The sequence below is a fragment of the Pinus tabuliformis genome, chromosome 4_2 (genome assembly GCF_031772625.1).
Source record: "Pinus tabuliformis cultivar Carrire ecotype Pingquan chromosome 4_2, CPIR1, whole genome shotgun sequence".
Taxonomy (NCBI): domain Eukaryota; kingdom Viridiplantae; phylum Streptophyta; class Pinopsida; order Pinales; family Pinaceae; genus Pinus; species Pinus tabuliformis.
The window spans coordinates 709,414,324-709,440,783 of record NC_142304.1 but is presented as its reverse complement, the minus strand read 5'-3'; the positions used below and the strand labels follow the sequence as shown (position 1 = coordinate 709,440,783).

The 26,460-nt window shown below is 38.2% G+C and overlaps 2 protein-coding genes across 2 annotated transcripts in view; both read right to left on the bottom strand.

The window, feature by feature from the left end:
• Nucleotides 1–1,173: 1,173 nt before the first annotated feature.
• On the bottom strand, nucleotides 1,174–4,507 carry LOC149171466 (uncharacterized). The gene is made up of 2 exons (XM_089427470.1): nucleotides 2,239–4,507; nucleotides 1,174–2,128 (listed from the first exon to the last, which is right to left on the bottom strand). Exons 1-2 carry the CDS (start codon nucleotides 4,160–4,162, stop codon nucleotides 1,533–1,535), a joined length of 2,520 nt encoding a protein of 839 aa, XP_089283596.1. The 5' UTR covers nucleotides 4,163–4,507; the 3' UTR covers nucleotides 1,174–1,532.
• Nucleotides 4,508–5,536: 1,029 nt separating this feature from the next.
• The window catches only part of LOC149171465 (NADH dehydrogenase [ubiquinone] 1 alpha subcomplex subunit 9, mitochondrial-like), a 53,189-nt gene continuing 32,265 nt past the window's right edge, over nucleotides 5,537–26,460 (bottom strand). The window contains exons 9-14 of the mRNA XM_089424091.1: nucleotides 15,309–15,440; nucleotides 6,768–6,883; nucleotides 6,473–6,596; nucleotides 6,284–6,352; nucleotides 6,054–6,174; nucleotides 5,537–5,952 (exon numbers count right to left, since the gene is read on the bottom strand). Coding sequence (XP_089280217.1) covers nucleotides 5,816–5,952; nucleotides 6,054–6,174; nucleotides 6,284–6,352; nucleotides 6,473–6,596; nucleotides 6,768–6,883; nucleotides 15,309–15,440 — 699 coding nt within the window. The 3' untranslated portion in view covers nucleotides 5,537–5,815. The remainder of the gene's footprint in view (nucleotides 5,953–6,053; nucleotides 6,175–6,283; nucleotides 6,353–6,472; nucleotides 6,597–6,767; nucleotides 6,884–15,308; nucleotides 15,441–26,460) is intronic.

Genomic DNA, 26,460 nt, shown 5'->3' with positions numbered 1-26,460 from the left:
GGCACAAGAAACAACCCCAATTGGAAGCCTATTTTGGTGACCAGATGTTCAGAGGATATTCAGTAGAGCATTATCATGGATAATTTTGGATTGTGTAGAACAATTTTGATATTAGAAAGTTATGAAACCTGAATTTAAGAAATTGGGAACCCGAGGAACAGAGATAGAGACACTCCAGGCCAAGGACAAGCAAATTCGCTTTCAGCAATCGGAACTCGTAACAAACGAAGTTGTCATGAGTTCCACAGTATTTCCAACTCAGATTTTCAGCCCTGGAAAAAGAAATTCAATCATTCTACTTTGGCCTGTTTGCCTTCCCCCCAAAATTTCTCCTCTTGCTCCCCGGATGTTTTCACTCAGCCTTCTCAAGTCAAATATAGAGACAATCCTCAATGAGAACAAGAATCAGCACTGGGAGTTCCTACACCACGACATCTGGGAAAGATCCGACTGTTGACTCTACAAATGAGAGAGCACCGGATGAGTAACCCAAAAGTGTGCTTTCTATTAGGATCATATTACAAGATCTATGTATCTAGATTGGATCTAGGTTGTTTAAAACATGCAATATTGGGAATACTCGCCGAACATAGTAGGCTAAATTTTGAGGTGGACTGAAATATCTCTTCAGGGAAGGAAGCCTATTTTTTTGTATATTGCTGCAACGATTCCTCGCTGCAGCATTTTTATTAATATAAATCTTTAATAGTTTCAGTTACAAATTGATAGTTTACCAATGGAGATTACTTTTCTAAATTGTGGGGTCAGTAATAGATGACCATATATTGGCATAGATTTATTGTAACCCAGATCTCTATTAAGCATAGAGAATGGTTAAAAAACTCAGATGCAAATTCTCATTGCTCAAAACATGCAGAATTATGAATCTTTGATAAGCATTTATTTTACAACAGAACAGACATCAGTTTTTTCCATTTTAATTTAGGCACACACATTGCACACATCTCTTCCACCTGTGCCACAGAGTGCACCTCACTTCTCTCATGCAATTATGTCAAGTGCTCCGACTCAACTACATGTCAGTGGGTTGACCCAATCCAATCAAGGAGTCATATGGAGATGTGATCCTTATGACCTGGAGCTCAACAGATAGCATTCATATGAATTTCGAAAGCCTATGCAAACCAGTGTTTTTAAAACCGGAACCGGTGACCGAACCGGTCCACCTAGCTAACCGGTTTACCGACCGGAACCGGTCTAACCGGGACTGGTTTGGTCTAAACGAACCGGTTTTTAAAAAATACATTAAATAATTAATTTTTAATGAAACAAAACTATTTTTAAGATGTAAAACCATGATTCCAAGCCAATAGAGACAAAATATGCAAAGTTTGCTCATTTATATACCATGCAAAGGTGAATATATCAAAATGGCACCGAGTGCAATACATATCATCGACAAAATAGCAAAATACATAAGAAATGAGGCTCTAAATGGCCTATAAAGTCCAAAAACAATGCTGCAAGCTATGAGGCCATTGGCCTACTACAAGTCTACAGTGTACACATGATCAATCATCAAGATCATCACCACTACTAGACACAGGATCATCATCAGGAGCTACATAGACATCATCTGGTTCAGAGTCTGAGGATGCCTCTGCCTCATCTGCAACATCAGTATCAATGCCACCAATGACAATAGAAGTGGACCTAGTGGAAGCACGAGTTTGTCGACCTGCACGACTAGTGCCTTCCATTGGTTCCTTGCCTTTCCTTGATGCCGCTACTGATCCTGGTTCTGATGCCGCCACATAATCTGCCTCATCCTCCGCTAAAGCCATGTCGATATCAAAATCAGCCTCAAACACAGGATCTTCAGTCTCCTCCACCCATTCTGATGTTGGATCAATATCGTCCAACACAATGGGATCTAGATCAGGTGATTTGCTCATCATTTGGTTCCTCCTCAGTCGAAGGTTGTATTGCACAAAAACAAGATCATTTAACCGTTTTTGTTCCAAACGGTTTCTCTTCTTCGTGTGTATGCGCTCAAAAACAGACCAATTGCGCTCACAACCTGAAGCACTGCAAGTTTGACTGAGGACTCTAATTGCAAACCTTTGCAATTGAGGACACTGGCCACCAAATGACTCCCACCAATGTGCTGCAAAGAAAAAGACAATAATTAGTAACTTAGTTTATAATTTGAATTGTAAAGAACGTAAACAATTTTAACTTGAAATGAAAAACAAAATGGAAATTGGAATTGCTTACCTGGTTGGTCCACATCTCTTGCCATCTTTGCCAAGTTTTTGCCAAAAGTACCACTTGCTTGATTGAAAATAGTAAGCTGTCTATGTATATCCAACTGGTCTACATGGTTAGGGACCATGCGCTCCAAGCAATCAATCAATCCAGCTCTGACCTCCCCATCATGCTGATCTCCTAGCCGATTTTTATAGTGATACCTTGGGTTCAAAAAATACCCGGCTGCATGTATAGGACGATGGAGTTGATTGTTCCATCTGTTATCAATGATCTCCCATATACGGCCATATTTAGCTAACCTGTCATTGTAAGCTGCCCGTATCTGCTCCTTTGCCTGATCCATAGCTTCATAAATGTAGCCCATGGCCAATCTTTCCCCATCCACCAACCTTAGCACCTTAACAAGGGGCTCGGTAATTTTCACAAGCTCTACAGACCTTTTCCAAAAATAAGTGTCTAACACTTTCTTTTTGGTGTCTTTTCCATCTGGTCTACGAGCCCACCGAGATTCAGACCATTCATCAGAGGAAAACATTTTCTGCAAGTTTCTATGTTGACCATTGAGACATTGCAACGTGAGGAAGTGAGTTGCAAATCTCGTAATTGCAGGCCTAACAAGCTCTTTGCCTCCAGTGTGTTTCCTCATTAGGCTCAATACCCATGAGTGGTTGTAAATGTATTTTGTAATGCACTTGGCATGCTCTACAGTGTTTTTTACCCACTCCACCTTGCCTATATCCTCAAGCATGAGGTCTATGCAATGTGCAGCACATGGAGTCCAAAATATGGTATTATATTTGGCCTCAAGCATCTTTCCAGCAAGAACATAGTTTGAGGCATTATCAGTGATGACCTGCACAACATGCTGCTCCCCAACTTCCTGAATAATGTTATCCAAAAGCTCAAATAGAAGGCTTGCATCCTTTACCCTATCAGATGCATCAACTGATTTCAAAAACATGGTTCCTTGAGGGCAAGAAACAAGGAAATTAATGATAGTGCGGTTCTTTCCATCGGTCCATCCATCTGACATAATGGAACAACCTGTTTTGACCCATGACTCTCTAAACTCAGTCAAATACTCATCAATGGAAGATATCTCTTTTTGCAAAAGAGCTCCCCTCAAGTCATGCATACTAGGGCCTTTGAAGCCCTTTCCTGCAGCTATAACAGAGTCCCACATAGCTTGGTAATAAGGTGAGCGAGCAGCATTAAATGGGATATCTGAATCATACCACCATCTAGCAATGTATTGGTGAGAAGTTTCTTTGCATTGTTTTTTCCAATGCTGATCCAAAGTGGGTTGAGAACTTGTCTGGGAGGAAGTGGGATTAGATTTAGAAGAAGCAATGGTGGCAGAAGATGAGAAATAACTTTGGATGTTTGGTCTCTTTGGTCCTTTTGATGGTTGGCCAACTCCAACAGAAGGATGAACATAGTGAAAGGGGTCATTGGTGGAAGGGATAGAAGTGGAGTCTTGAATCTCATAATCATCATACCCACTCTCTTTCATGGCTTCTAATAATTCCCTCTTCCTTGCAATTTCATCTTGGATGGCCTTCTCCCTAGCCTTATCCTCATAAAAATTTTCAAGCTTGGCAATGTATTCTGCCCTAATAGGACCTAACAGTGCATTTGGTGCATCACATGGCTTTACTTGGCCTCTTACCCCAGCCAAGTGTTGTTTCAACCTAAGAATACCCCCACCTCCAATAGATTTATGGCATAATTTGCATATCATTTTTCCCTCAACTACATCACAATGAGCCCATGCACTGTCCTTTCCTTTTGGAGCCATGTTTGCTTGAAATAATAACAATTTGCAAATAAATCTGCCATTTAAAAAAAAAATTGCAGCTAAGGAACATGGAAAACCAATGATAAATGTAGGAAAAAAAATGCACATGCAAGCTACAAAATTTGATAGCATAGAGCTAGAGAGTTCATAGGCTTAGCATAGATGATAGATCATTGAAGTGAGAAGTTTATAGCACAAAAAAAATAATTCATGGACAGCAGACCCAAATGAGGAATTATCAAGTGCAAATCCTTACCTGGAAATGCAAAGTAGCTCCCTTAGCCTCCTCTTGATGATGGCAACTCCACTGACAGCTACACACTATCTCCAAAATAGCTCCAACTCCAACTCCAAGATGACTACTTCAGCAAAAACTCCACACTCTCCAAGCTCACAAACAAACTCACAAACACTCACAAACACTCCAAATCAGTTGTGTGAGACAAATGAGAGTGAGAGGGGTGTCTTATAGCAAGTGTGAGGGTGCTTTTGGAGGGAAAATCCCTTTCCCTCACCTCCAAAACCCCTAAACCGCCCTCAGTTCCAAAAAACCATGCGCTTTTTTGCTTGACCGGCGACCTGTCCATAAACCGGCCGGTTTAGGACGGAACCGGCCGGTTAGCAATAAACCGGCCGGTTTTGACCTAAACCGGCCGGTTTTTACCGGTTAGGTCAATTTTCCGGGCAAATGGGGCTTCTAACCGGGTTTTTTCACCGGTTCTGACCGGTGAGCCTCCCAACCGGCCGGTTAGGCCGGTAACCGGTTGGACCGGAACGGTTTTTAAAACTATGATGCAAACCATGTTTACATAAGTTATATCTCAAAACCACATTTAGATGAGATATACATCTTCAGTGGTGCTTAAATAGTATATGTTTAGATGGGTTACACCTCTCAAGCCCATGTAAACCACATTTAGATGGGATATATGTCTTTAGTGGTGCTTAAATAATGCATCTCCAAGTCTAGAGAGATCAAACAGGAGCAGCCAACACATCTGGAAACCTTGCATTAAGTGCTTGCACCACAGGCAATTTTGATTCAGGATAGCCGCCTTGACCCATCATCATGTAGTTGGGCTTAACTCTCTATTTGTATGATCATCAATGTTATTGATTTTGATTAGAAAGTCTTACTATTCAATGAATCTCTAGTGCAACGTAGCCTTTCTTTTGACTTTGTTTAAAATCTAAACACAATCTATATAATCCCAGTTTCTTTTGGGTAATCATAGAACTGTGTGGAAAAATGTATAACTTCCTTTTACACACTGTAATTATAACAACAGGAAAGCAGTAACCAAAAGAAACAAGTTAGGTGCTCTGTATATACATCCTCTACTTAGCCTGGATGAAATGCAAATAAAAAGTTAAAACCAAATGATAAAAAGCATTTATGAAACGCAAGTACACCTAAAACAAACTTTAAAAACACATCTATGGCAAACTGTTAACTAAAAATATATCTAGATTCAGGATCTGAACATTGTGAGTATACTAGAGATATGAGCATCCAATGAGGCTTCCGATTCACATTAGTTCCCATGAAGTATTGTATAGCATTGCATGAAGTTATTCAAATCTTAACATTCACTTTATTTCCTGGGTGAAACTCATATATGTTTCCCAGGTACATACAAGTCAATCAATTACGACCCTGAAAAGGAATCTCTGAAACTTTCAGAGGTGCAATTCCCTTCTCATACAGTGGAAACAAATTAAAAAAGTTCCCCAAGCAGAATTCTTTAGGCAACAAAAGTTAAAGATGACATAGTTTCCCTTGTGTTAAAATCCTGCACCGGAGATACGTTCACCCAAGGTTGCACCAAATGATGGACCCCCAGTACGATACTGGAAAAGAAATTCAATAGGATAGCCCTTTAGCTTGTGGGGCACAACTCCCAAGTCGGCAAATGTTAATGCTGCCAAATGCAAAATAAAATTACATTAAAAAATGTCAAGAAGTTTTAATGATATTCTCTATGCACTGGACAAAATTATGAAACTGTAAGGAGCCATATACCATCTGGAGACACCACATTATCAACTAAAAGTGAGTCCACGTAATCCTGGTTAAAGACCTCAGGTATTGGAAGTGGAAATGGGACTTTGTTCAGCAAGAACTCTCTGGGTGACGAAATAAGCTGCAACAGATTTGATAATTATTTCATATATGTCTGGAAAAAGGAGCATAAAATTCCTATCCTCAATAAATAAGGCACCTTCTGGGAAAGATCATTCAGTTATACATACCCTAGCAATTGGGATAGGAAGTTTTATGAAACGAGGCTCTTCTCGTATAGTTTCAAACATCAAGTGGACCTACAGAGTTTCAGATTTGCAAGCCACTTAGAAAACTGTGCCAAGAGACAATTTTATGAAACAAAATTGTAACAGTACACAATTGTTGAAGTCCAAATCATTTAGGAATTAGAATAATACCAGTTGTTCTATGGTGAACACTTCTGGACCCCCAAGCTCATAAGTCCTTCCGATACTAGTGCCATCATCTTTCAAAGCCGCAATAATTGCAGCAGCAACATCAATTACATAGACTGGCTGAAGCCTAACAAGATACAGACCTCATTTAAAAAATATTCAAGAAACAATATGGCTACCCCTTAAAAATTAAAAAATTTCAGTTTTTCAAAAACTAAACAAGGTTTTAGGATTGAATTCACTGTTTAAAACTAAAACCAGGTTTTTAAAGGCCTCTCAAGCACCATAAACATCATACCTTGTGGAACCATCTCCAATAATGGGAAGAACACTCCACTTCTTTGCTATCTGGGCCCACTTATTTAAAATACGGTCTTCTGTACCAATCATAGCAGCTGGTCTTATAATAGTTGCCTACAACCATCATGTCGTCATTAAAAGTAAATCACAACTACTGAGTAGTGAAACAACAGATGAGAGAAGCAATCATCCAAATAAAACATAGGAAGGGTTATTCTAAAAATTTTAAAAAAGGGGCCATGACACAGATTCCCAATATTTGATCACTGACACAGGTTCTATCTTGTTAAATTGTCTCATTGGAGGGGTATTGAAAAGTTATAGCCTTGCCTTTTATCTTTGTTTAAATCTATGATTTCTTCCTGTAGAAGAGAACTAAAGAACTAGTTGTGTCTGCTAACCCTTCAAAGTAGATGCAAAAAGCATAAAATCATCAATAAGCAGATAAACGAAAGATTAAAAAAACATTGAAGACGAAGCCTTGAGAAGTTTGTCCTAAATCAGTGTCAAATGAAGATAAACTAAGATAATTTTATTAATGTCCCAACAGGTGACTACAAATAGATCAATGGGACTGCTGAGTACAAAAGTATAATACACCCTGGGGCTGCAAGGTCCATTCCTAGAAAAATACTAACAGCAGATCTAATCTCAGATCTAAGCTCTATTATATAGGAAAAAATGATGCTGTTGTAAAATATGTAGTACACAAAATGCTGAAGGGAAGGAAGCCAAAGTTGCAAAAATTCTCTCAAGGGATACTAAAGGGAGGGGCAACCTCAGTGCCCCGTGGATCTGTCACCTGCAGAGGGATGTAAGGTTGTCATCCAACCCCATAATTGTGGCTCTTCCAGCATCCAAGGCCAAAAAACAAAAACTCATGAGAGAACACTGACAAAGATAGCTGTTAGAAGAGTTGATCTGTAGTGTGTCTCAAATCCCAAGGAAGGGATCGCTGGTGTTGTTAGAACACAGAGGACTGCCTGTTGAAAGGAGAAACCATAGTTGCGGGGGAGCACCCCCCCCCACCCCTCGCTCCCGCTCCCAATCCGCACTCCGGGCGGGAGCGACTCGGGAGCGGGTCAGGAGCACGCTCCCGAAATCGCTCCCGAAAAGGGAGCGATTTCGGGAGGGCGCTCCCTAAAAAAAATTTCGCTCCCTGCCTTTTCGGGAGCATTTTGCCTTTTTTGCATTTTTTTTTTGTAGTAATGTTCGAAATGCAATTTTTTTTGAAAGAAACAAATAGTTTTTGAGTGGGGCAGCTTAATGATCAAGTCTAGGCCCTAGTATTGATATGCTATTCATGGTAATGTTAAATTCTTAAGTCATCCTTTTACTTAAATTTTTAACATTACCATGAAATGACTCAGGATGTTTGAGAGTGGTTTTGTCCTCATTGGGTTTCATATGGAGAAAGTAGAATTTTATATTTCATTCAAAATCCAGCAGACATATCAGTTTTTCAGGATTTCAGGATTGGGGGATTGCAATGTTTCCATTGACTTTTGTCATGTATTAGGGTATGGAACTCGTATTTAATCAAGAGTACCAATCCCTCTATGTACCTTGATGTTAGTGACATTGGTTGTCGAACTCCTCTATCATGACCCTTCTAAAAATGTACGCATCACTCAAACAAAACCTTGACTTGACATGCTATGCTTTTTCTATCTTATGTTAATGCTTAGAGGGTGATATTAATGACAAAGATCCCTATACAGATACAAAGGTAATGACAAAGATACCTCTGGATATTAATGCTTGGAGGGTGATATTAATGACAAAGATCCTGATTTTGCAACAAGACTAAAAAATTAGACATTTCTCATGGTGGCAAGAGGCCCAAGCATAAGAAATAGATAATAGATTTACTTCTATTTTCTAGTTTCTAGTAGCTTTTATAACTATTGACTCTTTCATATTTATTATGATATTTTTTTAAACAATATATGACAATTTAAGTTTGAAGTTGGCAATTATAACTCATTAGTAATGAATTATGAATATGATGCTTCAAGATAGTTGAAAGTTGTTTCATTTCATTTCATTTTATAACATTTCATTTCATGTTAGATATTATTTGTTGTAATGGTTACACTTAGCTTACAAGTATAACTTTGGTGATCAATGATGATAAATGTTATATATTGAATTTTGAAAGCTTGAAACTTTAAGATTGATGAATCATGAGACTCAATATGTTGTATGTTACTATGTTACTAACTTGCGGACGTGGTTGATGAAGATTATAACTTCTAGATGATTGTTGTTATATGGTTCAATCTATGCTTTTTTATGTTTTTTATATCTAATTCATCATTCTACATGTTTTTGTTGACATATATGTATCAAAAACTAAAAAATATAAAAATATATATATATTTTTAAAAAATCGCTCCGGGATTCGCTCCCAAACCGGGAGCTTCTGAAAATGGTCACTCCCGCTCCCCGCTCCCAAGTAACATTGAATCAGCTTAATCATTATGTATCCCAAACAAAGCTTAATTGTTGCATCGATCACTGCTTGATTCAGTCACCATGCATGACCAGAATTATGTTTGTGCTCAGAGTTTAATCTTGCACAGATCACTACTTTGGTCAACCAAAATGCCTTTGTTCTTTTGCAGGGATGGACCCTCGCTCAGTGCCTATGTTCCTTTTACATATCGCATTTGCAGATAAACGTGTTGTATCATGTTACTATAGTTCTGAGGTATTGTTCTAACTATAATCGCACATCATTTCATCACTGCTCTATGCCTTGCACTTGCAAGTTTGGATTCAATTGCACAAACATCCTTCATCAGACCAAAACATAGGCATATTCAGACTTGCGCTCATCACACCATAATAGATCAGTGTTATTCCAGCACAGGTCAAGAGGAATGTTGTTTAGATAAATTCCCTTATTACTAGTTCCTTTGCATACCAAAACAAGTGATTATCCGATTAGATCAGGATAGGTCAAAACAAATAACATTAAGTCAAATAGTCATGTATGTTGAATCAAATCATTTGTCCACTAGTCTAGAGATGAGAGCTCTACACATTGGGCACTGCCTCAGACTTTAATATAAATATCAGTTTATAAACATCAATTTTGAATCATTGGCATTTGACCATTCCCTCGTATCGACACTTCAATTACAACCAAGCCTTGCGATTAATCTCAGACAAAGTGCAAGTTTGTCCTCAGCTACACAGGATAGGCCTCAGAGATTGTCCTCCAAATAGGCCTCAGGAGGTGTGCCTCAGGGAGGCTGAAATCCTGTTTCAGAAGGGCCAAAAAGGGGCCTCATAAGCTACCTTAGATAAGCTCGGATTAGGGCTTAGACTTCCCTCATTCCACTTTAGAAACAGATCTTAAAGTAGAGCGAAGTTTTGTCTCAGATTTTACCCCAAAATCGTCCCAAACAGGCCTTAGTAACCAACAAAAAATTTCCTTGGATAGGCTCAGATTAGGCCTCAGAAAACCAATGGAAAACTGCCTCAAATTTGTGAAAGGTAGCCCTCTGTCCAGTGAAGAAACACCCCTTCAGACCAGCAAAGATCAAGCTTGGATATGTCATGAAGCTTTGAACTAATCTTGCCTCCAACGAATGCTATAGGTCTGCTTTAGAATAGTCCTGAAAGGAGACGAAGATTGTGCGTCATGGAGGCAAATTACACTGCAGAGATATGGCCTTGGAGGGATGAAAAGACCTCAAACAGTTCTGCCTCAAAAACCCAACGAAATCCAGATACAGAAACATAAAAATTTATGCCCAAAAGTTTCGGCCTCCCACAGAAGATAAGACGTGAATAACTCCTAGCCTCAAAACAAACTACAAGAGATAGATATTTGCATTGATAAATTGACAATCTTAGATGAATCCGAGCCCTCGTATATATACTGGATGAGGGGGCTTCTAGGGAGGGCCAACATGGCCTTATTTAATGGAGCCGACCATAAAGATTTAAAAATTGAATTTTCCAATTTGAAATATTTCGGAGCCAATTTTAACTCCCTTGAAGGTCAACTTAAATTAAAAAACAATATGGCAAAATCCTTCACTGCAAGCCAAGATTGACTAGGATATCCCTTGTACTGGTACAGTTCGATCGACTTTTCTTGAGAATTAAAAACCATTAATTCACCAAACACCAAGCTACCCTTTTCAATCACTTAGGGTACTTTGACCATGACTTTGGGGTCTCAACTTCAAGAAGTCCTATCTCCTCAATCGAGAGGAACAACGTGGCATGCAACCTATAGATGGAAACGGCATGACTAGTACTACACAATGGATATAGTTATGCGAGCAAATTCACTGTTCTTCATCCTCAAATTCTTGAACAGGTTCAATGCAATATGATCAGGCATTTGGGCTTCCAGGACATCATATCTATTTATGCTTCAAATCATTGTGATCTAAGAACATATAGTAAAAGCATTCAAGGACCACTGTTGGCATCAATGACAACACAATTCAATATGAACTTGGGCTCTTTCTTCAGCTTTAGAAAATTGATTACAGCAAATATTTTCTTAGGAATTTACAGCAGTAATTTACCCAGAAATTTCCAACCCTTCAACCCAGCAAATTTGCTGTATGGCCTAGTGGAATTTGGCCTGTATGGCCCAGCCATATCAATCTATACAGCTCACTAGAAATTGGCCTACACGGCCCAGTCAAATCAGCCCAGAAACTCAGCCCCCTTCAGCCCTATCAAATCAGTATGTTTCTACTCCCTATAAATCAACCTATACAGCCTTGATGATTCGGCCTCCTCAGGCCTACTCGTTGCCCCTGAAGTTTTCTTTTGTGTTGATCACACTTTGTTGTAAACTTCGACTTCTTGTCTCTGCTGACTGCCCAGCTCTTGTGCCAAATCAAACTGAACTCTCCAACAGCCATTTCCCTTTTCTATAATTTTCTAGCCTAATCTCCAAAGTGATGGAGGGATGAGATTGCACCTCCACACTCAAGATATCAATGGTCACAATATAATCTTTTGTTGACCTCTTTACCTTATAAAAGGTGGCCAATAAAATCAAAAATTAAATTATTGATTCTATGGCTAATATCCCAACTTAGGAAATATTTAAATAATTCTGTTGTGAGATCATTTGGGTGATTCACTGCATGTCATGGCACTTGACCAATGCAGACTCACCTTCCAAGCTACATTTTCAACACCCTCACCACGCTCCGCCCGATCCCCCCACCCCTAGAAAGTAAAATTAAGAAAAAAAAAAAAAAAAAATATATATATTATATATATATATATATATAAAGCTATAAAGATAAAGAAATAAACCAACCCAAAAAAAAAAATTGTACCACTCATTTTGGCATTTCAGGGGCTTAGGGACCTCAAGGAATGTCCCCAAACTGCTAGGGACTTCACCCTGGACCTGGTGACTTGCTGGCCATCTCCAAGACATTCTGGGTAGATTTCAACGAAGTTCTAGACAGATTTTGGGAACGTTCTGGGCAGAATTCAGGGGTAAACTGAGCAAGATATTCTGGGTAGGTTTCAAGGAATTTCTGGACAGATTTTGGGAACGTTCTAGGCAGATTTCAGGGGTATTCTAAGCAAAACATTCTGGGCATATTTCAAGAAAGTTCTAGACAGATTTTGGAAATGTTCTGGGCATATTTCAGGGGTATTCTGAGCATATATCTTCAATTTTGGAAATGGACAGTGATGATTGGAATTATGATTATTTTCCTTCCATTTTTTGTATTGCATTGAATCTAAATCTGTTGTACAAGTTGCAGCAAGCAAAGTCTCCAAGTCAAAAAAACAGGAGATGTGACATTTCAAAGGGCTGATAGTTGTGGTTATTTCTCTTGTTCTTATCATTTTTCAGGTCATTTCAGCATTTACATAATCTACACGCATTTACAGGAGTCATTCAAGTTCAGTTCTTATACCATCTGAACCTCAAGCATTGTGAAAACAATCAGATAGTAGTGACTTAGATTGGGTACTAAATGTTGAATAAATTCCTAGTCAATCACCTTTTTGATCAAAAATTAAGTTATTGATTCTATGCCTAAGATCCAATCTTAGGAAATATTTAATTCGGGAACATTCTAGGCAGATTTCAGGGGAATTCTGAGCAAGACACTCTGAGCAGATTTCAAGGAAGTCCTAGACAGATTTTGGGAATGTTCTGCACAGGATTTCAGGGGTATTCTGTGCATATATCTTCAATTTTGAAAATGGACAGTGATGATTGGAACTTGGAAATATGATCATTTTCCTTCTATTTTTTGTATTGTATTGAATCTAAATCTGTTGTACAAGTTGCAGCAAGCAAAGTCTCCATGTCAAAAAAACAGGAAATGCAACATTTCAAAGAGTTGATTGTTGTGGTTGTTGCTCTTGTTCTTATCACTTTTCAGGTCATTTCAGCGTTTACATAATCTACATGCGTTTACAGGAGTCATTCAGGTTCAGTTCTTAAACCATCTGAACCTCAAGATGTAAAATCTACATGCATTTACAGGAGTCATTCAAGTTCAGTTCTTACACCATCTGAACCTCAAGCATTGTGAAAACAATCAGATAGTAGTGACTTGGATTAGGTACTAAATATTTGAATAAATTCCTATTCAATCACCTTCTTCATCTGAAATATGAATCTATTACAGAACCAAAGTGCATTTTTAGTGGTTTTCAACACAGCTGTAAAAATCAGCAGAACATATTGAGAAGGGAATGTCATTTATGCTAACATGATCATCACTAACAAGAAATATGAAGAAGAAAAGTAGATAGAGAGACAGTTCTCTGTTTGATAGACTCTTCATGGACCTTATTGCAAAATTGAAAGTAGTTACACTTAAGTTTCTTAAAGCTAAATTGCATTTTGCTTATATCTAGCGACCAATAATGGACTGTCGCTGGCCCTTTTTTATTTTTGGCCGAATTTTTTCAGAATTGACAAATGTAAGGACAGTCCATGATACTATATAGTATAGCCTATTATGCTTACAAGCTTGAAGCAACTTGAAAAAAAAAATCAGGGATGTGCTTTAGTCATCAAGGGGACTTGTTCCCCATCACCATTGTAAACCCTTGTTCCGAAAACCATTGTAACATACGATATTACATTTTTTTTTAATCTTAATGGCTGAACTCACCTTATCATTGGCTCCCTCTCTTCCCTCTTTACTGGCCAAAACTTGAACTTCTTTTATGCTTTGTTGCAAAGACATTTTCTAAGCAATTCTTCTTCATCATAGAGCTTATTCATTTGCTCCCCTTGAAATAGCATTTCTATCACCTGGTAAAATGTCAAGGAGAAAGCTTCTACTAATAAACTGAGGGTTGTTACAAACACTTCAAAGGATCAAGGCAAACTGTTAAGGGTTATAGAGGCAAGAGACCTATTCTCTATCTTTTCATCCACAATAATAAGTTGAATAAGCTAATCTCTTAATTTTATGTTGTCTGGTGAGATGATTTGTGACAAAGCATCCTTAAACTATTAAATCAGCTTCTCAAATAAAGAATCTCAATTTGAATATTGCACAAAATTTCCAATTTATCCCAAGCTTCAAGAGAGGTCTGTGCATCTTGCACACGCAGTATGATATCATTTAAGACTAGCATACTACGATTGAAACAAGTTGCAATCTCTGTCACCGTAAGCTTCTTATTCATCCACAAAATTTGGACTCGGCTTCTTTCCTTCTATGATGCTCCACATTTTTCTTATGACTTGCCACAATAATGCTGTTAATTTGGCCCCAAGGGTTAGCTCATTCAGTTGGTGCCATTGTTGTCAATAATTTGGCGCACTATGCAAGTCCCTAGTTTTCTTCCCACAGAGTTAGGCACACTAAGAGACCCCACCCACTTTACACTAGATAACATCCTCAAAATGAAGGCGAGTGCCTGATAGTTCCCGTGGATTTATTTCCAAGGAAAAAAATGTTGCTTATTTTGAATTTCCAAACAATGTGATTCTTTCCATGAAATGTAAATTTTGAGATTGACATCTTTTCTATCATGTGTGGATATTAATATAATTTTTATTCATTATTTTTTAACTAACACACTAATTGCCTATCTTATTCCTCCCAGCAACGTTAAAAATTATCTATCATTCCAAAGAACTTGGTTTCTCTGTTGCCTCGTAGGGATGGCATAAATCTCACCTTGAGACCTCATTAAACTCATCTAAGCATGTCAAAGTCCGTCTCTCTGATATTTTGGTCTTTTGTGGTCTTCTCTCTAAGTTTTACCCTCTATTTTACTTGTCATCTTTATTTTATGTTATAGAGTATGCTTTTCTATTTTATCAAACCAATTCTGTAGTTCCAATGTCTAATAAAAAGTTGTTACAATTGTTTCAAATCTCACAATCTCATAGAACTTATTTAAAAGGGGCAGTCAGGAATATAAATATTCATTAAAAAATAAAAGAGAAGTAAAATGTTTGTTTGAAAACAAAGAAAACTATCTGCTAACATTGACTGGTAAGCTAATACAGTTTTTGTGCTTGACCAACCATATATCAAACTTGAGAGGCAAGACAAACCTCTGGAACTTCTCTGCGAACTACGTCCTCTGCAGCTGCTTTTGTTCTCTGCTGTTTAGATGGCGATGTTGAAGATGCTCCAAGACAAGATAATTGTATAAACCTCACAATGCCTCCATGCTCTTTAGCTATCTACATCAATTGCAAATTATATTCATCACAGACAGTTTACCAAATAACAGAACAGATTTCAGATTGCTAAACATTAATATCAAGCTATCAGCAATATAGTCAAGACTCAAAACAAAATGTTTGAATGGAAAAAACCACCCTTTCAGGGTTCAATATTCAACAACTCTCGGAAAGACAGACATGCATAATCTTCAAAATATAGTTAAGCCCTTTGAAGAATATATGCATTTATCATATGGTTAAGGTTTTGTGGCAAGTAAACTAGACATGTAAGCTTTGACTAAAAATGGGGAGACACTAGGCTATGATGTGAGGAATCCTACAATTAACTTTGGTGAAAAAGAATAAGAAGAAATACATGAAGCAAAGAAAGAATTTCGTGAAAATGGTAGTTGGGGAGGATGTTTCCCTAGAACAAATAATGGAGTTCCAAGGAAAATCTTTAACAGGAAGGTTTTATGGGAGACAATGTCAGAGAGAACCCTTAATGATTGGCTTCAAAAATTTGGGTATCCAATCCTATGGAATGCACCAAAATTTCATTTGATGCTGAGAGGATGGTTGGGTTTATATTCAAATCCAAATAAAATGCATAAATGATATGGAGCATAGTTTTTAAAACCGGAACCGGGTTTTGAACCGGCCACCTATCTAACCGTGATTCAAACCGGATTCAATAAACCAGAATTGGAAAAAAAAACATTAAATAATTAATTTTTAATGAAAAAACATTTTTAAGATTCCAAACCATTAGAGACAAAATATGCAAAGTTAGTTCATATATATATTATGCAAGAGTACCTATATCAAAATGGCACCGAGTGCGGTACATATCATCAAAAAAATACATAAGCAATGAAGGTCTAAATGGCCTCTAGAGTCCAAAAACAATGCTACAACAAGCTACTAGGCCACTAGCCTACTATAAATCACTGATCAATATGACCACTCATGAAACTCAGGCTTCCACATTTACTTGATAATATCTCATTGAGATTCCCTATAATAACATTCTTTTTATAATAACTCATCGAGCTTCCGTCCATGGGGCTTGGTGCTCTTGATTAAATGTCAATCACATAACCTCATACGTGATATAACCTAATGAATAACATGATCCCATTGATCCTGAAATCCTGAAAACGGTTGAGTCAGATGAATTTTGAATGGGATGTGAAATTCTATTTTCTCCATATAAAGTCCAATGACGTTGGAACCACTCTCAAACATCCTAAGTCATTTCAAGGTCATTTCATTACCATTAGGGAGCATCTAGGAAGTGTCAAGGAGCATCAAGGGAGCATCTTGGGAGTGGACAATTTAGACTTGCTATCCCTCTCACCAATAGCAAATATTTTGCTTCAGAATTACAAAACTAATGCATGCTTGTTCTAAGCTGGCCGGTTCTTTTCCAAACCCAGCCGTTTAGGTACCAAACCAGACCTAATTGGTCCTAACCGGCCATGAATTGGGTTTATTGCTCCAGTTAGCAAGCTTGGGCATTTGACCGGCCAGTTTGGCCGAATTCCAATTTAACCCAGTCGTTTTTCAAAACTACGATATGGAGTTTAACAATCAACACCACCAACTCTGGGGTACATATAGGGCTTGGTGCTCTTGATTAAATGCCAAACGCATAACCTCATACGTGATATAATCTAATGAAATGCCACGATCCCATTGATCCTGAAATCCTGAAAACTGTTAAGTCTGTTGAATTTTGAATGGGATATGAAATTCTATTTTCTCCATATGAAGTCCGATGAGGTTGGAAACTTGGAAGGACTCTCAAACACCAAGCCATTTCATGGTCATTTCATTACCATTAGGGAGCATCTAGGAAGTGTCAGGGAGCATCAAGGGGGCACCTTGGGAGTGGACAATTTAGACTTTCTATCCCTCTCAATAATAGCAAATCTTTTGCTTCAGAATTACAAAACCAATGCCTGCTTGTTCTAAGGTGGTCGGTTTTTTTACAAACCTGGCCAGTTAGGACTGCTTAGGCACCAAACCAGCTGATTTGGTACCAAAAGCAGCCAGTTTGGTACCTAACCGGCAATGAATCAGGTTTATTGCTCCAGTTAGCAAGCTTGGGCATCTGACCGACCAGTTTGGCCGATTTCTGATTTAACCCAGTTGCTTTTAAAAACTATTATATGGAGAAGGTCAGTATTGGAGACCGATGGTCCTGTTATTGAAAAAGTGGTTTATATGTTTGATCCAAGGCCATAAGCTGTTACTAAGTGGCCAATTTGGGTGAAGTTGCTAGGTCTTTCCCGTCTGATAATATTTTTTAAGGGTTATAGGGGGCACTTTGGCAAGGACTATTCACATTGATGGGCCTTCCAACATAATCCATACAGGTTGTAGCATGTATTCTGGTGGAATTAGACATAAAAGACAAGTTGCTAGAATATATTGAGATTGAAATGGAGACAATAATTGACAAAAAAATTATGGATTATGTCAAAATTTCATTGTAATGTGCTAGGTGTCATGTGTATGGGCACACTTTGAAGATTATGTGGCAAGCCTTCACACAAAAAGTATGGAAGAAAAAGGCAAATCAGAAGAATAGTGAGGGCAAGGTTATGGGAAATCCAACTTAAGAAAGTGGAAATAATAGGAAGTCTGCATGCAAGTGGTTTAAACCCAAATAAAGCTTTGACTAACCGGGGAATGGACTTGACCAAGGCAGTACTTTTCACAATCTGAAGAGTTTCAAGTAATGGAATTAGTGTTGAGATATCAGTGCATGTAGATATTAGGGTTTGATTCCTCTTTTCTTGATGATTACTTGTGATGTGTGTTGGTTTCTTTTACTTCTATATTATGTTGTCTTTCATTAAGCAATTACCAAATCAAAAGTGCATGAAAATCAGAAGAACAAGAAACACAAGTTGTAGGCACTCAGCCAAGGCAAAACCCCTACAAAGGGGAAAACCCAGTCAAACTCTTCCTCTGGTAGATTCAAATCAAGATGACACAATCCAAGACCCTTTTGACCTAAATAAAGACCTCCTCCAATCACCAAGCCAACCTTTCCTTCAAGTAGACAAACTGTGCAAATTGCGGAAAAGAAATTGTACAATCAAAGCTCTATGCACAAAACTCTTAGTCTCTTTGTATCCATGATACTGAGGCTCCTTTCTCAGGCTCTATTATTGTCATTGTGTCTGCATGTGGGCTTGTTCGCAGTTGTGTGTTAGTCGGGGTTCTCTGTTGCTGTCATTGTTAAAGTCATCACCTCTCTCATAAACACCACAGTCTGCCCTCATTGTTTGGCTGGTCATTTTTGCTTAGCTTAATGGAGCCTCGGCGTCTTTTGTAGATATGGGCGTTAATGCCATGTTCCTTTTCTTTCGATGCCCATTGCATGGCTTCTTTTCTCTAGGCTCTGTGAGCAACCTGTGCTTTGCGCTCTTTGGGGTTTTGGCCCCTATTTTTTTCATGCTATATTATGGGGTTTCTTTGATGAGTCTATGTGCCTTTTTTTTATATCAGTCATATGTAATTTCGGAGTAAATACTGACACACATGCTATATGCATGCTATATGTAAAAATATTTTTATTTAATATAAAGTTGTTGGTTTTTTCTTGTATGAAAAATTATTACATTATAAATTAAAGTTGTTGTTCATAGTTAAAATAATTATGCATCCATAGCTCTATGCAACTGCTCAACTGTGGACTGATATTGATAGCATAACAACTGAGCTACAACACGGAGAGTGAATTGTTGGAAAGAGATGTACCTACATATGAAGAAATAGACTGCGAAAAATGTTGCCCAGGATACGATATCGAATCATATTTACAATTTTTTCAAAGACTAGAAATGCAAAATCAATTGTTGAGATAACTTACCAACACTAAAAACAACCACGAGTACTAGAAGAAACAGATATAGAATCAAATTTAAAAATTTTGCAAAAGACTAGAAATGCAAAATCAATTGTTAAGGGACCTTACCCACATGTAAAACAACCACAAGTACTAGAAGAAATATAATAATATTAAATCAAAACGTGTTCATAGTTTAATAAATTAAACATCAACCATATAAATTTCCATCTACACTTTTGTTCTCCTGCACATACAAATGAAATGTTGAGTTTTCATGCGCATAATTTCTGCGGAAAAATTGTGTGGGGTATTGTAAAATAAAACGTCGTCCACCACAAGAATTATGTGTCATGAAATCTCCATTCGAAAATTAGAAATAAAATTTCCAAAATATTAGAAAATTATTTTTGAATATATGTGAAAATAGAAAAATTAAGCATTTTCACGAAACTGCCGAGGCATGAACTTTGCACACTTGTTCTCCCATACAAACCTCGTCATCTGCACATCCTTCATTCCACACAGATTCATAGCTCTATTCAATTTCTCTCCTGCATAACTTAATAAATTTCCCTCTATGAAATATAGCTCCCTTTGCACCACCATCCACCCACACATTCCTCGTACTCTACACATTAAAAGCTTCGCACAAGGAAGCGTTGCACACACTGAAATAATAATATTAATTTGAAATTTGTTCATAGTTAAATTAACTATACATAAACCCGCACATGTCCCATCTTATGCAAAGTAAATACTAAAATCTCCACACACAGAAACATAATAATATTAATTGCAAGTTTGTTTAGCCCCTAAGCCCACCCCCCCCCCTCCAGCCTGCACATGCTCTATGCTCCGCACAATAAAAGCTCCGTAGAAGAAAACATAATCAAATTAATTGCAAAATTTGTTCAACCCCCTCTCCCAACCCCCCCCCAATGCAAGCGACTTGCAACCGTGTCATTATGGCATCCTCACAACCTTCATTCTATAGATTTTCATAGCTCTATGTAACTTCTCTCTCGCATAGCTACATCTGTAAAAGTTTCAAATCGAAAGGAGTTTAAAGCTAATTTCGTCCACCTGACAGATATCTCGTTCTCTGCACAATAAAAGCTCTGCACAAGGAAACACAATAATATTATTTCCAAATTTTTTCAGCGCCCTTCTGCCGCCCCCCTGCAACAAAATTCAAACCTACAGTTACTGTAGAAATTTCGACCCCTGCAACTTGCCCAAAAACCCTAAAACTCTCGCACGTGTGAGAGAGAGATGCTCCAAACTTCGATTTTGCCTTCTCCTTGGATTAGGTCTTCTTTTCTTTGAATTCGCTCTTCTTCTTGTTTCTTTCTCTTGCAAATCGAACCATATGAATGTTGCTCCAAATGAGTCGAACTATCTCTATTTATACAGCTTCCACAGGGTCGAATTCCCTTCAACTGGACCGAGTTCTCTAGGACAAGGCCAACTTGGTGAGGAGGGGTAAAATGATTGTTTTGACTCTTATGACTCAAGACAAAACCTAGAAGCCTTCAATGGAGGCTATGACCTAGAAAATAAATAAAAGAGCAGGAAACCCATGCTTCAAAAATAATTTTTCTTTTACAATAAAATTTCTTTTTCTTTCTTTTGACAAGTACATTACATCATGACTCAAATACATTTATGAAAACTGACACTTGATACATTCTTCAACAATTAGAAGACTCCTCCATGAAGGGATATCAAGAGAGGAATTCCATATAAGAACCAGAGGCAGAGATGTTATTTCAGTGAGTCAATTCCTCATAGAATGCCTCCTAGACATTCAAAAAATGACTATTTTGATTTCAAGGATAAAGGAATTTGACCTTTCCCTATGGAATCTGGTAGAAATTTAGGGAAGATAGTATAGACAGGGATCTGAAAATGGATCCAGTAAGTGACCCTATTACAAATTCTGTGAGCAGAAAACCATTCCTTCAAAATGCCCAAGAAAAAGCATTGAAAGAAATTCAACAAGGAAAATAAGGAAGCCTTTTTGGGAGGATTTCTTCACTCTGAGTTGTATCAAGAGTAAGAGGCTTATCATTGGTGGAGAATTAAATTTTACTCTAAATAGATCAAGGCAAATTTCTTCAGGTATAATATAGAAATAGGTTTTGTGGATGTGGAACCTATAAAAATTGTACCTACTTGCACAAACAATAGAATAGGTGAAATTGGAGTATCAACAAGGCTTGATATATTCTCAAAGTCTAAAAATTTACTGATGGAATCAGATAGGACTAGATTCTGGGTGGAAATTGGAGGTGGCTCAAACCATCTTCCCATTCTAACACAAATAGAGAAGCAAGACTTGAAACAAGGAAGTATTTTCAAATTTAAGCCTACTTGGCTAGAGGATGACAAATGTTCAAAATTGGTAAAAGATGGAGGGGTTGGGTTAGATGAAACTTCAAGGGATTCAGTGAGCTATAAATTTGTAGAAACATCAACTAAATTCAAGAATTTGGTTAAGGACTTAAAAGAGCTCAAAAGCAGATAGTATAACTCTTTGAGCAGAATGTGGATGTAGTTTTCAACAAAGAGAAAAAATTCAAGTTAACAAGCTTTAAAAGTTCTAAGAAAAAGTTGCTAGATTAGAGAGAAGCAAAAAGGAGAATGAAGAGTGGAGCAATCTAGTTGAATAAGGAGAATGAAAACACAATTCTTTCATAACTAAGCAAAGCGCAAAGATAGAACTACTATATATGAAATGGAGAAGCCAGATGGAAGTTAAGCTAGAAAGTTTCATGAAATAGCTGATACAGGTGTCTCTTATTTTCACTCTACATATACAGAGTGCCAAATGGTGCTAGAATTGTTGAAATTTTGAAGCTCATTACTATTTTCCAGGGTTTGCAGCTGAGGAAGCAAACCAAACACTAATGGAAGAAGTCTCAAAGGAGGAGTTAAAGACTATTTTAACATCTTTCAAAAGAAGCAAAAAGCCCTAGACCAGAGGGTTGGCCACTAGAATTCCTCAATGGGTTCTATGACTTATTGGAAGAGGATCTTGTTAGGGTAATTGAAGAGTCATGGAGTTTAGGAAAGTTCTAAAAGTTTCCAATACTACCTTTTCAGCTCTTATAATGGAAATGGATAAGCCAAAAAATATTGAAGAGCTCGAGTAGATCTCCTTAGGCAACTATATCTATAAAAATATGTCAAAAATATTAGAAGTAAAGTTCAAAAAAAAATCAAAACCCATCTGTCCAAAACGGTTTGGATTTCTGGCTGGAAGACAGATACATGATGTGTATGAGCCACCTCCAGAATCAGCAATAGTCATCAAGTTCGATATCTCAAAAGATGATAGGGAAAGACTGCAAGTTGGCTCTATATCAGACTAATGCGTCAACATGTCGGTTTCAGTCTTCCTTATGCTAAAATCAATCACTAAGTCGTTTTACTTCAACTTATTTCACAATTACAGTTGATGGTTTACCATCCAAGTTTTACAATGCTATAGGGGGGTTGACAAGGATGCCCCCTCTCCCTCCTTTGGTAGAAATTTTAAGTCCTGTAGCCCCACCCAGTTTTAATTTGTTTTGCTCATTAAGTTTAATGCCCAAACCCCATAGTTCATTGCTGATGTTAAACTTGAATATAAATTGCAATTAAAACACTAAAAGCTGCCACTCCTTTTTCACTTTCAGCTGATAATTTCACAAGCATGCACAAATATTTAGAAATTAATTTTTGGTCAAGTAGACCCTGGAAAAAGCCCAAAGGGAAAACCAGTAGCAAGAAGATTTTATTTGCTTTTATCTCAGAGAAATTTTTACAGCATTAATTACACAACAGTGTACTTATCTCCCTCTTGAGATTTGGGTCAGCTTCTAGAAACTCGTGCTGTTGTCCTTGAAACTCGTGCCACTATCCAGACCTCTGCCATTGACTTTTGTGCCACTGTCCAAACCTCTGCCCTGGAATTTTGTGCTCAGACAACCTCAAGAAAACCATGCCCAGCTCCCTTGGAAAATGCACCCAAACTGCCTCAAAATTTGGATGCAGGCAACCTCAAAATTCTCACTCAAATCAATTTTCATGTCAGTCTCTCTGCAATAAATGAGTTAACACTTACATCAAAATTCGAACCCAGCTTTACTCAGATTCCAGGCTAGAGGCTCCTTGGGATTCAAGCTGTTGTAGCATCTCTGACAACCTTGAAAATCATGCTGTCAAACCCTTAGAAAACCCGTTGAGTCTGTGTACCAGTTGTTGGACTGATGCCTTGAAGTTGGTGCATGTTCTCTTTGGGAAATGCACTTTTCCTTCTCTTCTCCAGCTGCTATTTTGCCCTCTCAGCCTTCTCCTTCTCTTCCACTCCTCTTCTCTTCTCCAACTCTACACTTGAAGAATGAACCTCTCTTTTGCCTTTTTCCTCCTTTTTAGTCTTCATAAGGATGAGAAGACCTATCCCTAAGATCAAGAGCTGAGATTAGCTCTCAACTTCTCTTGATCAAGGGTGGAGATCACATTGACCCCCTCTCATGTCTTCCCTTTCAATAATGACCCCCTCTAGTCACTTTAATAACTTCTTGTACCATGTACCTTTTTTGCCTCACAAAGTCACTTTAAAAAAATAAAGTCACTTTAATATTATAAAAGTACAATGTACCTTTTCACCTCATAAAGTTACCAAAAAGTCACATGACTTTAATAATCCATAAAGTCACACTAAAAAGGTATGTTCACTTGTTTTCCTAGGCTTAAGGCAAAAAGCACTAGGAAACACCTCCTTGGTACCTTTTTCAACACTCCCTCTTACCAAGGAAGGTGTTTCTCACCACTCCCATCTTATCCCTAAAGTAGACATACTTTCCCTTTGGCAAGCACTTGGTGAGAGTGTCTGCAACCTGTTCATTAGTGGATATGTACTCTAGCGTCACTACCCCGTCTAAACATAATCCCAGATGAAGTGGCATTTGACTCAATATGCTTTGATCTGTCATGAAATACGGAATTCTCCGTGAGTTTAATACAGTCAGATTATCATAGTAGATCGTAGTTGGTCTTAGCCCCTGACCAAAAGTCATACAACATCTTGTGAAGCAAAATGGCCTCGCAACAGGCTTGACTAGCTGCAATGTACTCAACCTCCGCGGAACTCAGTGCCACTAAATCTCTGCTTCCTGCTGAACCATGACACCACTATTGAACCCAACATGAAACAACATCTAGATGTACTCTTCCTATCACTAGCACTGCATGTCCAATCTAAGTTTGTACAATTTGTCAACCTAACCCCATGCCCTGGACATAGTCCATTCCATAATCAATTGTGCCATGTAGGTACCATAATACATGTTTCGCAGCCACCCAATGCACCCTCCTGAGATCCATCATAAACTTACTCAACATGTTGACTACAAAACAAATATCTAGTCTAGTGCCTGTACAAATACATAAATGACCCAATCAACTGACGATATAAAGTGGGCTCCACCAACTCAGAATTTGATGTATGCAGCTTCTTCCAATTGGTAATCATCGGTGTGGCCATAGGCCTGCAGTCCTCCATACGAAATCTCCTCAATATGTCCCCTGCATACTCGCCCTAGCCTAAGAAGATATGCCCATTCTCCTGCCAAACCACCAACCCCAGAAAAATAGTGCATTAGTCCTATATCAGTCATCTTGAACTTTCAAGCAAGATCTCTCTTGTAATGCTCAATGAGTCTCTCCTCTCCTGTAATGAATAAATCATCCACATACAGTACAAGAATGAGTGGATCCTCGCCAACCACAATGTAATATAGGTTCGGATCTGCATCACTCTTCTTGAAACCCATGTGCTACAAGTAGGAATCAATCCTCAAGTACCATGCTCTCGATGCCTGCTTCAAACCATATAATGCTTTCTTAAGCCTGCATACATGAGACTCTCTCCCATGCACTTCAAAGCCCTGTCGCTACTCAATCTAAACCTCTTCCTATGACTCCATTGAGAAAGGCAATCTTCATATCCATTTGGTGAATCTTCCACCACATCTCTGTTCCAATGGAGATCACTACTCTAATTGAGGTGTATCAAGCCACTGGTGCGAAAATCTCCTCATAATCAACTACCTCTACCTATGACAACCCCTGTGCCACAAATCAAGCTTTGAAACTTCTCCACGTTGCCATCCACTGCATGTTTGATATTATAAAGACACCTGGAAGTCACCACTAACTTCCCCTCAAGTCTCGGCACTATCTCCCAAACATCATTCTTCATGATGGAAGCATATTCCTCCACTATGGCACGCCTCCAGATTTGTTGACTTGCAACCTCCTCATAGCTAGATGGATCAGTCTCCACAAAACTAGCCACATAACCACCAAATCGCTCTGGTGATTTGCTCTCCTAAATGACCCACTTGGGTCTTCCCACTAACTCTTGTGCTTCCTTCAAGGTCTCATAAAGCCATCTTGGCTTCCTCTTCCCTGAGGTAGCCTCCTAAAATGGTGTGGGAACATCCTCCCCTAAATCCTGAAATCCTGGTGGGGATACCCCTATGGCCTGCGGTGAACCTATACTTTAGGAATTTGTGCCCTGGAAAACTCTGTGTCAAATATAGTGGCAAACTCATCCACTTGGGTTGATGTTGCAGCACCCTTCTTCTTCCCCTTCTTATTGGGACACTAAAAAGCATAGTGACCCATCTTCTAACAAAAAGTACAACTAAGGGTGAGCAGAAACCCAAGAAGGAGTCCCCTAGTGGGACCAAGCAACATGTACAATTAGCTTCTCTTGATCAAGGGTGGAGATCTAATCTCACATTGACCCCCTCTCATGTCTCCACCTTCATTAATGACCCCCTCTAGTCACTTTAATAACTTGTTGTACCATGTACCTTTTCGCCTCAGTCACTTTAATATTATAAAAGTACAATGTACTTTTTCAACTCATACAGTGACTAAAAAGTCGTATTACTTTAATAATCACATAAAGTCCCACTTAAAATGTGGGTTCACTTGTTTTCCTAGGCTTAGGCAAAAAGCACTAGGAAACACCCCCTTGGTACCTTTTTCAACTTGCTATCCTTATTGTTAAATGCCTCGGTGGGCAATTTTGAAAGCTAAGAGAGAAGGAGCCATATCAGGAGTTAAGATTCTTATCTCCTCTTTTGTTTGTCGATGATGCTTTTTTGTTTAGCAATG